Source organism: Macrobrachium rosenbergii, chromosome 53 (assembly GCF_040412425.1).
Source record: "Macrobrachium rosenbergii isolate ZJJX-2024 chromosome 53, ASM4041242v1, whole genome shotgun sequence".
Lineage (NCBI taxonomy): Eukaryota > Metazoa > Arthropoda > Malacostraca > Decapoda > Palaemonidae > Macrobrachium > Macrobrachium rosenbergii.
Window position 1 is genome coordinate 12,626,952 of NC_089793.1, and position 13,372 is coordinate 12,640,323.

Sequence of the window (13,372 nt, forward strand, 5' to 3'; positions counted from 1 at the left end):
GTGATCCAAGAACATTCTGGTTAACATTTTTTTATTTGTCATATCTTTTATGGCATCTATTAATTGCAGTTTGCCAACATCTCATTTCAAAGATCCAAGTAGGGAGTTGACTATCTAATTATTTTACTCAACTGAGGAAGGCATCACTGGTAAAGCGTCTGACATTCAGTAACATAGGCTTGAAATTTTCCCATCTTTCAGACTGACATATACATTCAATTTTTCTTTTTATGGTGCCAAATCAGACAACTGTCACTAGTTTTCGAGATTTGATTTGCATTAGTGCATGCTTTTTGAACTTTCGCACCATCACCTGCATACCCCATGTACAACTATAAACATCTAGGGCAGAGTGTAGCGAAAGGTGATGGAAAGTCTGCCTTGAAGCCCAAAAACTCCTTTACTTCTAGGTTACTAAAGTTTTGACCCAGAAAACAAGACATTCAGTCATGACTGAAAGTTCCAGCAGTTGCTACATCTTCTGACCTAAATCTCCAACAAAGAATAATGATATATATTAATTAGATTAAACTCTCAAAAGCATATTGGTTGAAGATTAAAGTCTCTGTCCTCTAGTTGACTATATCCTATTCTGGAAGAGGAAGATGTCAGTTTTCAGTACCTCTACTTTTTCCACTTCAGCAATGAGGAATGTATCTACCATGGAGCCAGGTGCACCATTACAGTATCAAGAATATGGCACTGTTGTTCCCATTATCCATGTGCAATGTGTTCTTCATTTTCTTGAAAAATTTTTAATTTCTCATCAAAGTTACAAATCTTACCCATGGATATTTTACAAGAGCTGTACAACTCTTCTAGGTCGTGTATGCAAAGACTATTTCACAAGCGTTGTACAACTCTTCTAGGTCATATATATGCAAAATCTCATTACTTTCTTCCAGACACCATATATGCATTCACAAAAAATATCATGGTGAATTACAGCTTTCAAGCACTTCAAGACATACTTCCAGGGTTCCAGAAGTGTTTCACCATTTTAGACACACCAGAAAAATGAGAGACAGCTGATCATAAAGGTGTAGTTTCAGCTAATCAGTATAATAGGGACACCTAATACCTCATTAAATATTACTAATTTATTATTGACTTAACATATCTTCTCTCTATTAACAAAGTCCTCTAGGATTAGGAAAATATGTAGAATGAGGTAAAAATTATTCAAAAGTTTAGAACTAATAAGGACCTTAAATTCATACAAAAATAATCTAAAAATATACATAGTGTTTCCTAACAAAAGACTTGCACGTGTGGCATCTGCATTTACATTAAAATGAAAATTTTATTATACAATACTAAAATCCATCACATAAACAAAGACATACTGCGCTGAAGTAATGATGTCAACAATTTCATGAATACTGACAAGCATTAACTGTAGAGTACTTCATTTCTATGTTTATGATGGCCAAAAAGTATATAACATACAAAATGTATAACTAGACAGTTATCACAGCATTCATCAGCTTCATGTATCACAGAGAATAAATCACATAAATTAAGTACAAAAGTATGTTATTTAAATGTCCACACAAAAGCCTGGACATGTCCATTGTTTTCTAAAACAGTTGATGGTTTCAATTCATATTTTGCTAAACACTTCAAACTTGTCTTCAATGGATGGGATTCCAATGCAAATCTCCCTGGATCGCCAATAAGGACAACAGCTCCCCTGTAAGAAAATAAATAATACAATTTGCAAAAAAGAATTAAAATATTGTACACTGGGTCTTTGTGCATAAATCACATGTTAAAACTACAGCAAGAAAACCAACATTACACTCAAATTTAAATCCTTGTACACAGGAACCAATAAATACTTTTTGCACACCAAATTGCAGTAACAGAAAATTCCCACATCCAAAAAATTAAGTACCTAGCATTTGCCTAACTACCTATAACAAGTGTCATTAAAAACACAATACACTGAATAACCAAACTCTATGTACTACCTAGCCTGCCTTCATTTGCTGAAAGCTCAAAAGAGTTGTCACTTACAACTGATGAAGCCACTTCCATTAAAACTAGTACTGCTAGAAAATCAACTTTGATTGGAAATGTCATTTAATCATGGAAGCAGCAGAAAAGAAAATTTTATATATAAAAGTACTTTATGGAGACTGACTGACTACAGGTCAAAATAACCTGTGAAAGTCCTACTGTTGAGTAAGCAACCATACCTTAGATAAAAAAAATACAGCAGGGGGTAGAAGTAGACATTTGGTTAAAATTGCCAGTTCTTTCAGAAACTCAGCAAAAACTTACAGAAAACTCATAAAGTTAACTAAATACCTTTCAAACATCTTTTAAAATGTAGACAGTGCACCAATGAAAGGTTGATACTAAAGGTAGCAGTCACTGAAGTGTACCAGACTACATTTATCATCCCTACTAAAAGATCATAAACAAAGAAAAACTTACACCATTTGTCAAGCTAACAATAGTTCATCATAAATTAAAAAAAATATTTTAACAAAACCTGAATGAATCTTACACAAAAACACTTTAAATAGGACATTCCTATTAAATATTTTTAGTTGTATAAACTAGTACTACTGTGGCAATCTAGAACATTAATAATTTATGGTACAAAAAGTTATATCAAATAAACCAATCAAACAGATTACGACATAAAATGACAGTGTCACTTCAACTGAAAGGACAGGTTGGGGGTCTGCCCCTTCTGCTGAGTAATAAAATCCGATAAGTAACAAAGACCTACACAAAAGGGTAACCCCAAGGCTGACTCATAGCTTATAGTCAAGAGCAATTCCATACATAGCATCTAATAGCCTATTCTAACTGGTATTTTGAAATTATCTCTCAATTAAAGTTCCGAATTACATATCCCATTCTGAACATAACTGTGAAGAACTTTATATAAAACCCATACAATATCAATAAAATATAAACTTTGTTTCTTATTAAATACAATAACCCCAAATTCTTTGCAACACAATATAGAGAGAGAGAGAGAGAGAGAGAGAGAGAGAGAGAGAGAGAGAGAGAGAGAGAGAGAGAGAGAGAGAGAGCTAGGACCCACAGTAAGTGCATATTGTTTCCTAACATGATGCTCACAGGGGAAAGCATTGGTCATGTGTTTGTTCACTATCCACCCTCACAGAAACAGCCAGGAAACCATCAGTCAACATGAGTGTGTCTGTTCATTCATTCATCCTCCAACCTCACAGGCAAAACAAAAAAAAGCCTTGGTCTACCGTCCAATAAGCTTATTGCACTTACTGGATTTCTCCAGTAAGTACAAAAATATTTTTATCATTTTATTGGAAAATCTACTAAGCTGAGGTGCCACTGTATTAATTTTTTGAAACCTTGTTTCAAGTCTATCAGAATTAAAGTTTGATTAATTGTAAATAGGTATGACAAAACAATGAAAGAAAAAGCATGAACAGGCTGACAGAAATAAAGTTGAACATGATATGATCACTATAAACAAAGTGGAGTTTTTCAATTTACTCGAGTCTTCCAATCAGTTCCAAACTTACTTTTCATGCTCTCTTCTCAACCACTTTAAAACTTCATCAGCAAATTCTGTATCATACAGCATATCTCCTACCAGTAGGACTTCAAACTTTTGGCAGCATGATCCAATTAGATTCAAGGTTGAGAAATTATCAATAACTATCTTGTTTTCAGTACCATTCAACAAAACAGCTTCAGCAGCAGCTGAAAAAATTAATGATTACATTACAGCACTACATGTATTTCTAAAACACAGAAAGAGTACACTGTATTTTTACCCACTATCAGTGATTTATAATTTACTTAACAAGCATCTATTTGCACTTAGTCTCTAATATTTTTGAGAAACACTGTACATGTACAAAATATCAAATATCAACTTTGAAATGAGACATGAAAGGGCAAGCACAAGCTATTTCATATGTACAGTACTTGAAAGAAAAATATGCATGTCAATATTCAATTATGAGAGTAATAAATAAAACTTAATTCTTGTCAAAATGAATATATAAATTATGTGTATTTTCCCTTTGTACGTCCACTCTATTTATGTCATATGATCAAGGACCTAACCCAGTTTTAAGTTGGAAATAACATGTATCTTCTGTATAATTATGTACATGTATTAAAAATGCACATATGCACTGACCAAATATTCAATAATAAGTTTAAGCATAAAAATTGTTAATGCTTTCTACATTTTGCCTTACCTGGATCAATGTCATTGAAAGTAACATGCCCTGCTCCAGATAACTTTGCTGCTAATCCACTTGCTCCACAGCCAGTGCCAAAATCAAGTACCTTTTTCCCTTTTACAGCAGCTTTATTATCAAGTAGGTACCTGAAAACCACAAAAAGGAATGCCCTTAGCTACCTTATCCATATTGTGACAAGGATAAAAAACAACCTGAATACTGAAAGTTTGGTAGTTATATCCATAATGTGACATGGATATAAAACAACATGAATACTATGAATTTGGTAGTTCTCATCATTGTAAAGCACAGGTTTGGGAATACACTTCCAAGAATCTGCAAATAGCCAAGACCCATAACTAATCTGACCCATCCCCTATATGTAGCCTTCTGAAGTTGCACAAACCTGAACTGGTTGAATAACTATACAGAGCTCCATTCTATTCATAAAGATTACAAACACTAAATTTGAGTTGCTTGCAATACTTCTACACATATGAGATTTCATGCTTTACAAATGTTCTACTTTATTACATATCCAGTACAACACTGTGATAGCTGATTTTACTATATAATATTCACTTTCTCTGATCTAGCAACAATATACCATCCTTAAACAGGATGAAACAGCAGGAATTATATTTTTCGATGCACAAGTGAGGAAAGCTAGGATTCATGTTACTTACACAGGAATTAAGAGTGTGGGAGATGAAAGGGTCTAATAAATGCTATGAACTTGAGTGTCCTTTGTGATTATTCTTTGTCCTGAGCATTGTTCGTGATTATATACATTTGCTATGATTGCTCTGTGAAAATAAATTTAATGTGTTGCCTGTCTATACAACCAGTTACTGTAGCAACATGATTCCATCCATCCTTTGGCTCATTATTTACACCTATTTTGTCAATTATCTTGTGTATCCTGTATTTTCCAGGTATCACACACATAAATAATCATAAGTATAAAACATATGATAATACATGCAATTTTCATAACTAAATATTACCTACTATAAAACTGTTAAGGCCTATGAATGATGAATGTCCAGCAGGTGGGATAATGCTAACTATTCATTGACTTGAATAAAGAACCTACAATTTTCCACATGTTCCATTCTTGTTGTGACCAAATTCTGAAAGGCCCTCCTAATCCTGTAGCTGAATTGTTGGGACTTCAAAAGCACAAACTTGATGAAAACATTTTCTTTGTTAGGCAGGCTAAAATAAGTTTCACTTTGCAGTTTATTTGCTTTGTCTTAAACATTTTACTTTGTTATTTACCTTACTTCTTGTTCTGCATTATTTCTCTTTCACAATTCATTTTTCACTTCTTAATTTTCTGTTTTTACTGGGTTACTCTGCTAATCAAGATACTAAGGCTTGTAACAATCGGCTTTTCTAACAACAGTTGCAATTTGGCTTGTAATAATAATAATAAATATATTTAGTGCAGAGAGACAAAAGGGGGGGGTTATCTAATATAACTTATCATCATCAGTAGTGTTTTACGTAAGATTTTCCCTTTACATGGTAACGCACAAAATGATTTCTCTCCACTGTCTCGTGGACTTTCTGGTACAGATCTTCAAGTATGTTCAAGATCTCAATCTATTTTCAAGCTGCTGGACATCGCATCTCTCCAAAACTTTTTTGTACATAAAATTATCTCTTATGACAAAAGTTATCAATTACCAATATGGCAGACACTGCATACTACAGTAGACAATGAACTGAATTATTTAAAGGCTATAAAATTTTGGACAAAATTTTTTAATCAGATGCTGAATTTATATAAAATACCTTAAATATAGGTAGGAGGTCATCGAACAATCTTACATATACACATATGTAATATGTGGAAAATGAAATACAGGGTATAAATCTTGACTGGTTTTGCCTCTAGTTTTCTAAGAAATCTTCAAGAGTACTACAGAAAATGTCTTGGAAAACTAAAGGCAAACCAGCCAAGATATACATCCAAGGCTTCACTTTTCCTGTGGAATATCTGTATAAATGCATCCAGTGTTCTGGTGATTTCAAGGATCTTGCAGAGCCTATACATGTCAGGAGAATCTGAAATCAGGAAAATTTCCTGCATCCAAGTACACAAGAAAGGAGTTGATCTTTATGATGAGGCAGGAAAGGAATTTGGTCTAGCAATGTCTAAATAAAGGAAACAGCATAAACCCACAGCATTGTATTTAATTTAAGAAATTCTAATTGTGGAGTTGCAAAACTGGCCCTTGACAGACATATGAAGTTAGACAAATTCTACCGACTTGAATGGAAATATATTTAAAAATAAACAATGAAGATAGCTTGATGAAACAATAGGCAAAGTAACAATTTTTCTGATGCAATACCAATGCAACAGTCCACTAACCTAGAGAGAGCCTGTCCACCAGGCCAATAAAACGCCCAGAAGGGTTCACAAAAGGGCGAGTCTTCAGGACGTGCCCTCCACAACCGACAATTCTGAGTAATGAGGTAAAGCTGTATTTCTGGAGTCAAATGATCTCGGCTTAAATCTGTTTCAGCTAAGATGTGGGCTCTGTAGGTCTGAAAATTTACATTAAACTTAATTAAACTGAAGAACACAATAGTTTACATCTGAATAAGTCTATGTTTTGTTAAACTAGGCAACTCTCCCACAAGGGATTGATAGGTTACTCTCTTCTGTACAGGACATGGGGTTAGAATAATTCCCTTTCTAGATACATAGTGACTGAGTTATGTTACCCTTTCCCACAGCCAGGTTATGCTCTTCTACATCACCATGAGACTTATCCTTTCTTACTAATGTCAAATCATCATCTTTGAGGAATTTTGTTGCCTTATGCAGACTCTCTTGTTATCTTTAATAAACCTTTTGCTACCAAGTCATAAAACATTAGGCTATATGGCCTAGGGAAGACAGGCTACTTAACTGTAGCATATGCAGCCTCTTCCTTTTGGTAAAAGTGAAGACTACAACGCCCCTTTGCTTCGGTAATTACCAGTAGCCTATGTGCATATGGACGCCATGTTTAGGCTAGGCTCGTACCAACCAACACCACGGGGGTAATGTAAAAACATAAATAAAAGACAGTAAATGTCACAAATATAAACAAAAGACAAACATCAATAAAATATATAAAAGGCGACAAATACTCCGGTCAGCGGCCGGTCGGAACCGGACGGCGGTAGCCAGTCGTAACCTTCCTTTTCTCTAACCTTTCCCATAGCTTTCGATGGCTCGTTGTTGCAGCCCTTTGAAAACCTAGTATTTGAAAAAGCCGATAGCCCTGATCGGATAAAACTGTTCAATTGGGCTGGGATTATTTTCCCCATGAAGTTAAATTTTATAACCATTGGGCCTGTACAGGCTAGAAACCGGTTGACCTAGCCAAGATTGCAATAAACAATAATCCGACAAAGACACTATTTCATATTTAACAAGGTCACAGAGTGTAAAAACATGGTCTTCCAAAGGCAATGAATTTGTAAAATGGCAACTTGTAAAGGTTTCGATCCAAGTCTATTCGGAGATGTTGCCTCTAAGAAATTGGGAATTTGGGATAATTTGTAACGAACGACAGTAGTAGTAATACGAAATTATTTCTTGGAACGGCTCTCAGGTTGATGCTAGTTTGCCGTTAATCATGCTTGTTTAAATATTTTTTCTCTCTGATATCCAATACAGCACGAAGGAACGCTTGCTTGAGAATATCACTAAGTCCACGTCGGAAGGTTAGTGGAAACCGGGACTTTGAACAAGTACTTTCGTAGTTTATTCTACATTTTCAAGTTCACAAAACCGGGACTTTGAACAAGTACTTTCGTAGTTTATTCTACATTTTCAAGTTCACGCAGTGAACTTGAAAATGTAGAATAAACTACGAAAGTACTTGTTCAAGGTCTCAGTTTTCTCTCTCTGATAGCATATACTTGTGATAAAGTCCTTTCTATTCTCAATTTTTCCTTGGTCTTTGTCACTTGACAAAGAGGTAAGATTAATCAACAACGGTAACATCAATCTCTGATAAAATCAGGGTCATTGTTCCAAGGCTGGTGGGTTCCTTGCTGGCTGCTCTGTCAGTCAGTAGAGCATCTTCGTGAAGCTTTGCAGCTGGGTCTCTCTCTCTCTCTCTCTCTCTCTCTCTCTCTCTCTCTCTCTCTCTCTCTCTCTAGAAAACTTTACCTTCGTAAAAAAGTTATTTCAAATATGACAGTGTTACGTGGATAAGACATGTCCTAAGAAAATTTAAATGCCCATTCCATATACTTACTTTTTGAGACCATTTCACGAAAAATTGTACAATCTACATCTTGGCCTAGTTTTGGAATTCACTTTCTCCTTGGTTTTCCACGGTTCTTATAATATTCCTCCTTTCCTGAAAATTGTTTCTCTTCATCCGGCCACAGTCAAAACACGCCGAATCTGAAAAGTAATATAGTTCAACAAAGTACGTCCAGGTCACTGGTCCACGGATGCTGACCCAACATCATACCTTAGAGATTAAATCTTATTTTTTAAGCCAAATAAAAGACGTTGGGAGTAAAGTAATAGCCGAATAGTATTCATAATACTTCACACACACACGCACATACATACTGAGAGAGAGAGAGAGAGAGAGAGAGAGAGAGAGAGAGAGAGAGAGAGAGAGAGAGAGAGAGAGAGAGACGGGATTTTTACCACGATGCGTTAACAGTAAAATCAGGATCTAGAGTAAAATATTGAGCGACGGGGAAATACCCAAGATACCGAAAGGAAAATGGAAATGGGTGACTCAGACATTCTTAGATTAAATTGAAAGAAAGAAAATATTGCTATGACATGTCAGCGGCTCAGAAATCAATTTTACAATGCAATTAGTTTTGTAATGCATGATGTTTGTAATTTTTCACATCGTTCTGTAATGATAATAACAGTAATATTAGCCAGTAAACTCTTTCCTCAGTTAACGATTCTATAAAAACAGTCACCGCCAAATTTTCAAGCGCTGAATCAGAACCGAAAAATTACCGTAACTCTTGGTTACCTCATCAATATGAAATGTTTCCTGCCCACCATAATAGCCTACTCTGATCATCAGCCATCGCCGATTCTACGGTGTACAAAATCAGTTTTCAAAATATGCTTCTAAAGGAGACTAAAACATAAATAGTTATTTGAACCAGGAGAAAACTATATTCGCATGAAAGCAATGGTTTTTAGCTTACAGTTTCATACATATACCAGGACCTCCTGATGTATACAAAGATTCTTCATCAGAAATATGCAGAACACCTCTACAATGGTCGTTCGCCCTAAACTTATAAATACTTTTCTTCATCATAGGAATCAAGTTCCTTCTAAAACTTCAGTCGTACGACCGACTACCTACTACTGTTGTTGGTTCTAATGACCTCATTACTTCATAAAAGTAATGAAGTGAAAAGGTTTTTGATAAGATGAATTTCAGAAATCCATTGCAAGGATATATATATATATATATATATATATATATATATATATATATATACACACACACACACACATATATATATATATATATATATATATATATATATATATATATATATATATATATATATATATATATATATATATTTGTGTGTGTGCAAACAAATTCTATGACAGATATGAAGAACTTGTATTGTACTTTCCAAATTTAGATACCCAAGTCTGTGAGAAATCGATACAGAAATGAAATACAAAAATTACTTGACCTTCGCTTCATATTTTTATTTCCCGTAAAGAAACCTCGATTCTGCGTAAACAAATTTCGATTACGAGCTATTAGAAAGTTTGTTTCTTCCTGAAGAATCTTCATTGGGCATTCTCCTCTGAGATGCTTAAAATATCAGCTGGCAAGCCAAGGAAACAAATAATAGACAAAAGAGCAGAGAGAGAGAGAGAGAGAGAGAGAGAGAGAGAGAAATTGCGAAGTTTTCCCATGATGCTTATCATACTTGAAAAATGACTTGTAAACGAATGATTCATCCTTTGCTAACTTTATCTTTAACGATTATAGGAATGGAAACACCCATTTTCACTGCAAATTCCTGGCGGAATTTCCAGATGAATTAGCTTAAGTGCACTGCTACTTTTTATCAATTAATTAAAAATGAATGAATGACTGGATGGACTAAACTGTTTAATTTCTTCTCGCAGACGCTTTCATTAGTGTATCTATAGTATCTGCCATTCATCCATTACAGAATGTTAACTGTCGTAAATCATTTAAAAAGCATATGCGAACACACAGACACAGGCAATTAATTATTCGAATATCTGAATGGTACTGAAAGTTAATTAATTTTTGCATTAGCGTTTACTATTCAAGATAAAAAAAAATAGCAAATAAATACGTTGTTCTACGGCAGATAGCTAAGAGGTCATAAATAAAACATAACGGAAAGAAAATTATATGCAAATTATGTAATGTTATATCTTTTCTGTTCTCATTCTAGAATTATGTGTAGCTTTTTACCTGATTATTTTTTGTTTTATGTTTTCTTGGGTCTCATCTCTTGTCGCTGCAAAAAACTGGAATGTGTTACTGAAGACAGTTAGTGGAGTCACGAGGTACAACGATGGTGAGGAAGGCTAAGGGAATGTGAATACATGAATCACCCATAAATTGTTTTAAGTCCTTTCCTTATGAAGAGTACGGTAAATTACCAGGAAGAGAGGGACTTTCCCCTTGTGCGTCTTCATTAGCAAAATTCCCCTCACAGTAAATACCGTCATATGGCTGCAAGATACACATGAGTAAGCGGGGATCCACAGAAACAAAATCAAAACAAAAACATGTAAGGATGTGGCTCCTGGATAATAAACAGACGAGTATGTCCGCAGGGTACTGCTTAAAATGATGACAAGCTTTTCAGTTTTTCCTGGTGATTCCCGCTTCCTCTTACATCATATATACCTTCAACAAGCCACTTCTTATGCCTGTGCAGATGAGTCATCAGCACGTGGTCGGTGGCTCCCCCTATCCGTGCTACGACTAGTGACTCCTCCGTTAACTTTCAAATACTCTCGAACATCCATGATAGTAAGGCCCTTCCATTATAATGCTGCTTCCAGTCTATCCAGCCAGCACTTCCTAGGTAGCCCTCAACTCCTTGTTAGAGCTTCTGAATCATGTACCCGTTTCAACCATTTGTTTTCCTCTTCTTTCAAAATGACCAAAACACGCTAAGCTATTTTGCGCCTTTTCGCCTACTCTAAGGCTTTTACATCTTCGTTGTATGTGTTAGTTAAATCACCATTTCACACTTCTTTCTACACATATATCACATAAAAGTTATCTCAACAGCTTCCATCTTTTATTTTTCCTTTGCATTCAACAACCACACTTCACTTCCGAATAGGATAGTTGGTTCAACAGCCCATTCATCCATGCCTTTTCTTAATTTCCAAGAGACTCTCTTCTCTTCCGAAACTTTTGCAACGATCACTCTCCCTTCGCCGATAGTGTGTCTCACCTTCTCTTGTCCTGCTACCATCCATTAAATTTACTCCTAAGCACATATTCAAAGCAGCAACTTCATCTCGCTGCTATCCATGTACAGATTTCTTGTTTCATCTTCAGAGTTCCCGTTTACCCCACCCCCCTCTCTCTCTCTCTCTCTATTCACTCTGGATATTATCCATTTTCATAAACTTTTATATTCAAACCCAACACAGATCGGCAATTAAGAGGACGCAGTTAAAAGGATCGGCAATTAAGAGAGCCTAGAACCACACGAGAGTCTTAAAAAAACAATAACACCGTTTTGAAAGTAAATAAAAAGGCTTCAGATGAATTGTGTTATAACCTTAGTGTGCGCAACACACACTTTAACGACGAAAGCTGCTATATTTGTCAAAACATATAACAAGTATCTTCCGACTTTATCGCTGACGTGTTTACCCCCTGGATTTTTTCTTATCCCTCCTATAGGGCCAGTGACTTGCCCTTTGAATGGTATTGTTGTCAACTTCATTGTTACTGTGGGCATTGTTGTAGATGAATTTTTATTGTTACTGCAGGTATTGTTGTAGCTGGGCTTACTGTCCATGTTTTGTTGATCGATTTCGTGTTGACTATTTTTCGTTCACTATGGGACTTTTTCCTCAATGCAGAAAAAAGTACACCTTGGTTTAACCAGACCACTGAGCTGATGAACAGCTCTCTAAGGCTGCCACAAGAAGGATTAGGCATTTTTACGTGGCTAAGAACCAGTGGTTACCAGCAACAGGACCTACAACTTGTTATTGGAAGTCCGAACCACATTATAGCAAAAGAAATAATTTCTATCACCAGAAATACATTCCTCTAATTCTTCATTAATTAACCGGAGACGCGAACCCTGTCTCAGCAGAGTGCTCAGCCGAGAACTATATCAACCCGTCCAACGAGGAACTCCCTCAATGCAGAGGTTGGCGCCAGAAGTGCACAGACTTTAGGTTTCTCTGCACGTCTTTAGGGGCGAGGTTACGAGCCCCAGTCCCTGTTTCCTTGACCCCAAAAGACGCTAGTACCCATTCACAGTTGGGGGGACTGGTAGGTGAAAGGACAGGATCCATCAACGGACCTAGTAAACGTAAGCCGAGCGCTGCGTTAGTTGGCCACATTATTATTAATATTATGATTCAGGAGGCAAACCCTCATTGGGCTGACTGCACCTTCCAAAGAGGGCGAGGTATTTTAATTATCTGAGATTCTATTACTTCAAGTTTTTTTCGACGTAGGAAATATGTAATTTGTTTCCAGCAATTAATTTGCATCTAGCTGAAAAATATCATAAAAATCTTAGAATTCATACTTAGCCACGAAGACTTGCTTCTCAGAATGATGAAATTAGATACTGAAGATGATAAAAAGACAAAGGGAATTAATCAATAAAGAAATATGTCACACTTGAAAATGCTGGTTAAAACGAAAAACTTCCAGGGAATTTTCGAAACAGGATGTTGAAAATATTGGTGGCCTCTATAAATACCACAGTAACAAAAATATGACCTCAACTCAGTTGGTTAACCTCGTCTCCAGTTATTATTATTATTATTATTATTATTATTATTATTATTATTATTATTATTATTATTATTATTATTATTAGTGAAGAAATTATTAATGTCAGTGTAAATATATAAAAATATATATATAAAATGAAAGCTTTCTGAGAACCTGCTCGAG

The 13,372-nt window shown here is 35.4% G+C and overlaps 1 protein-coding gene across 2 annotated transcripts; it reads right to left on the reverse strand.

The window, feature by feature from the left end:
- Positions 1-1,085: 1,085 nt before the first annotated feature.
- LOC136834297 (electron transfer flavoprotein beta subunit lysine methyltransferase-like) lies at positions 1,086-7,788 on the reverse strand. Of its 2 annotated transcripts, none has more exons than XM_067096686.1 (5): positions 7,413-7,788; positions 6,583-6,758; positions 4,215-4,345; positions 3,528-3,708; positions 1,086-1,693 (listed from the first exon to the last, which is right to left on the reverse strand). In XM_067096686.1, the coding sequence occupies exons 1-5, from the start codon at positions 7,548-7,550 to the stop codon at positions 1,537-1,539; spliced, it is 783 nt and encodes a 260-aa protein (XP_066952787.1). In that variant the 5' UTR covers positions 7,551-7,788; the 3' UTR covers positions 1,086-1,536. The 2 variants fall into 2 exon arrangements, with proteins under 2 accessions (XP_066952787.1, XP_066952785.1); XM_067096684.1 differs by having other exon boundaries at positions 7,350-7,788.
- Positions 7,789-13,372: the final 5,584 nt, after the last annotated feature.

Coding starts and splice junctions, on each gene's coding strand:
- LOC136834297 (XM_067096684.1), bottom strand. CDS start 7,550: ATGGTTATAAAATTTAACTTCATGGGGAAAATAATCCCAGCCCAATTG. Junction 3,709..4,214: donor TTTCAATGACATTGATCCAG/GTAAGGCAAAAT, acceptor TAATTTTTTCAG/CTGCTGCTGAAGCTGTTTTG. Junction 1,694..3,527: donor TTGAGAAGAGAGCATGAAAA/GTAAGTTTGGAA, acceptor ATTTTCTTACAG/GGGAGCTGTTGTCCTTATTG.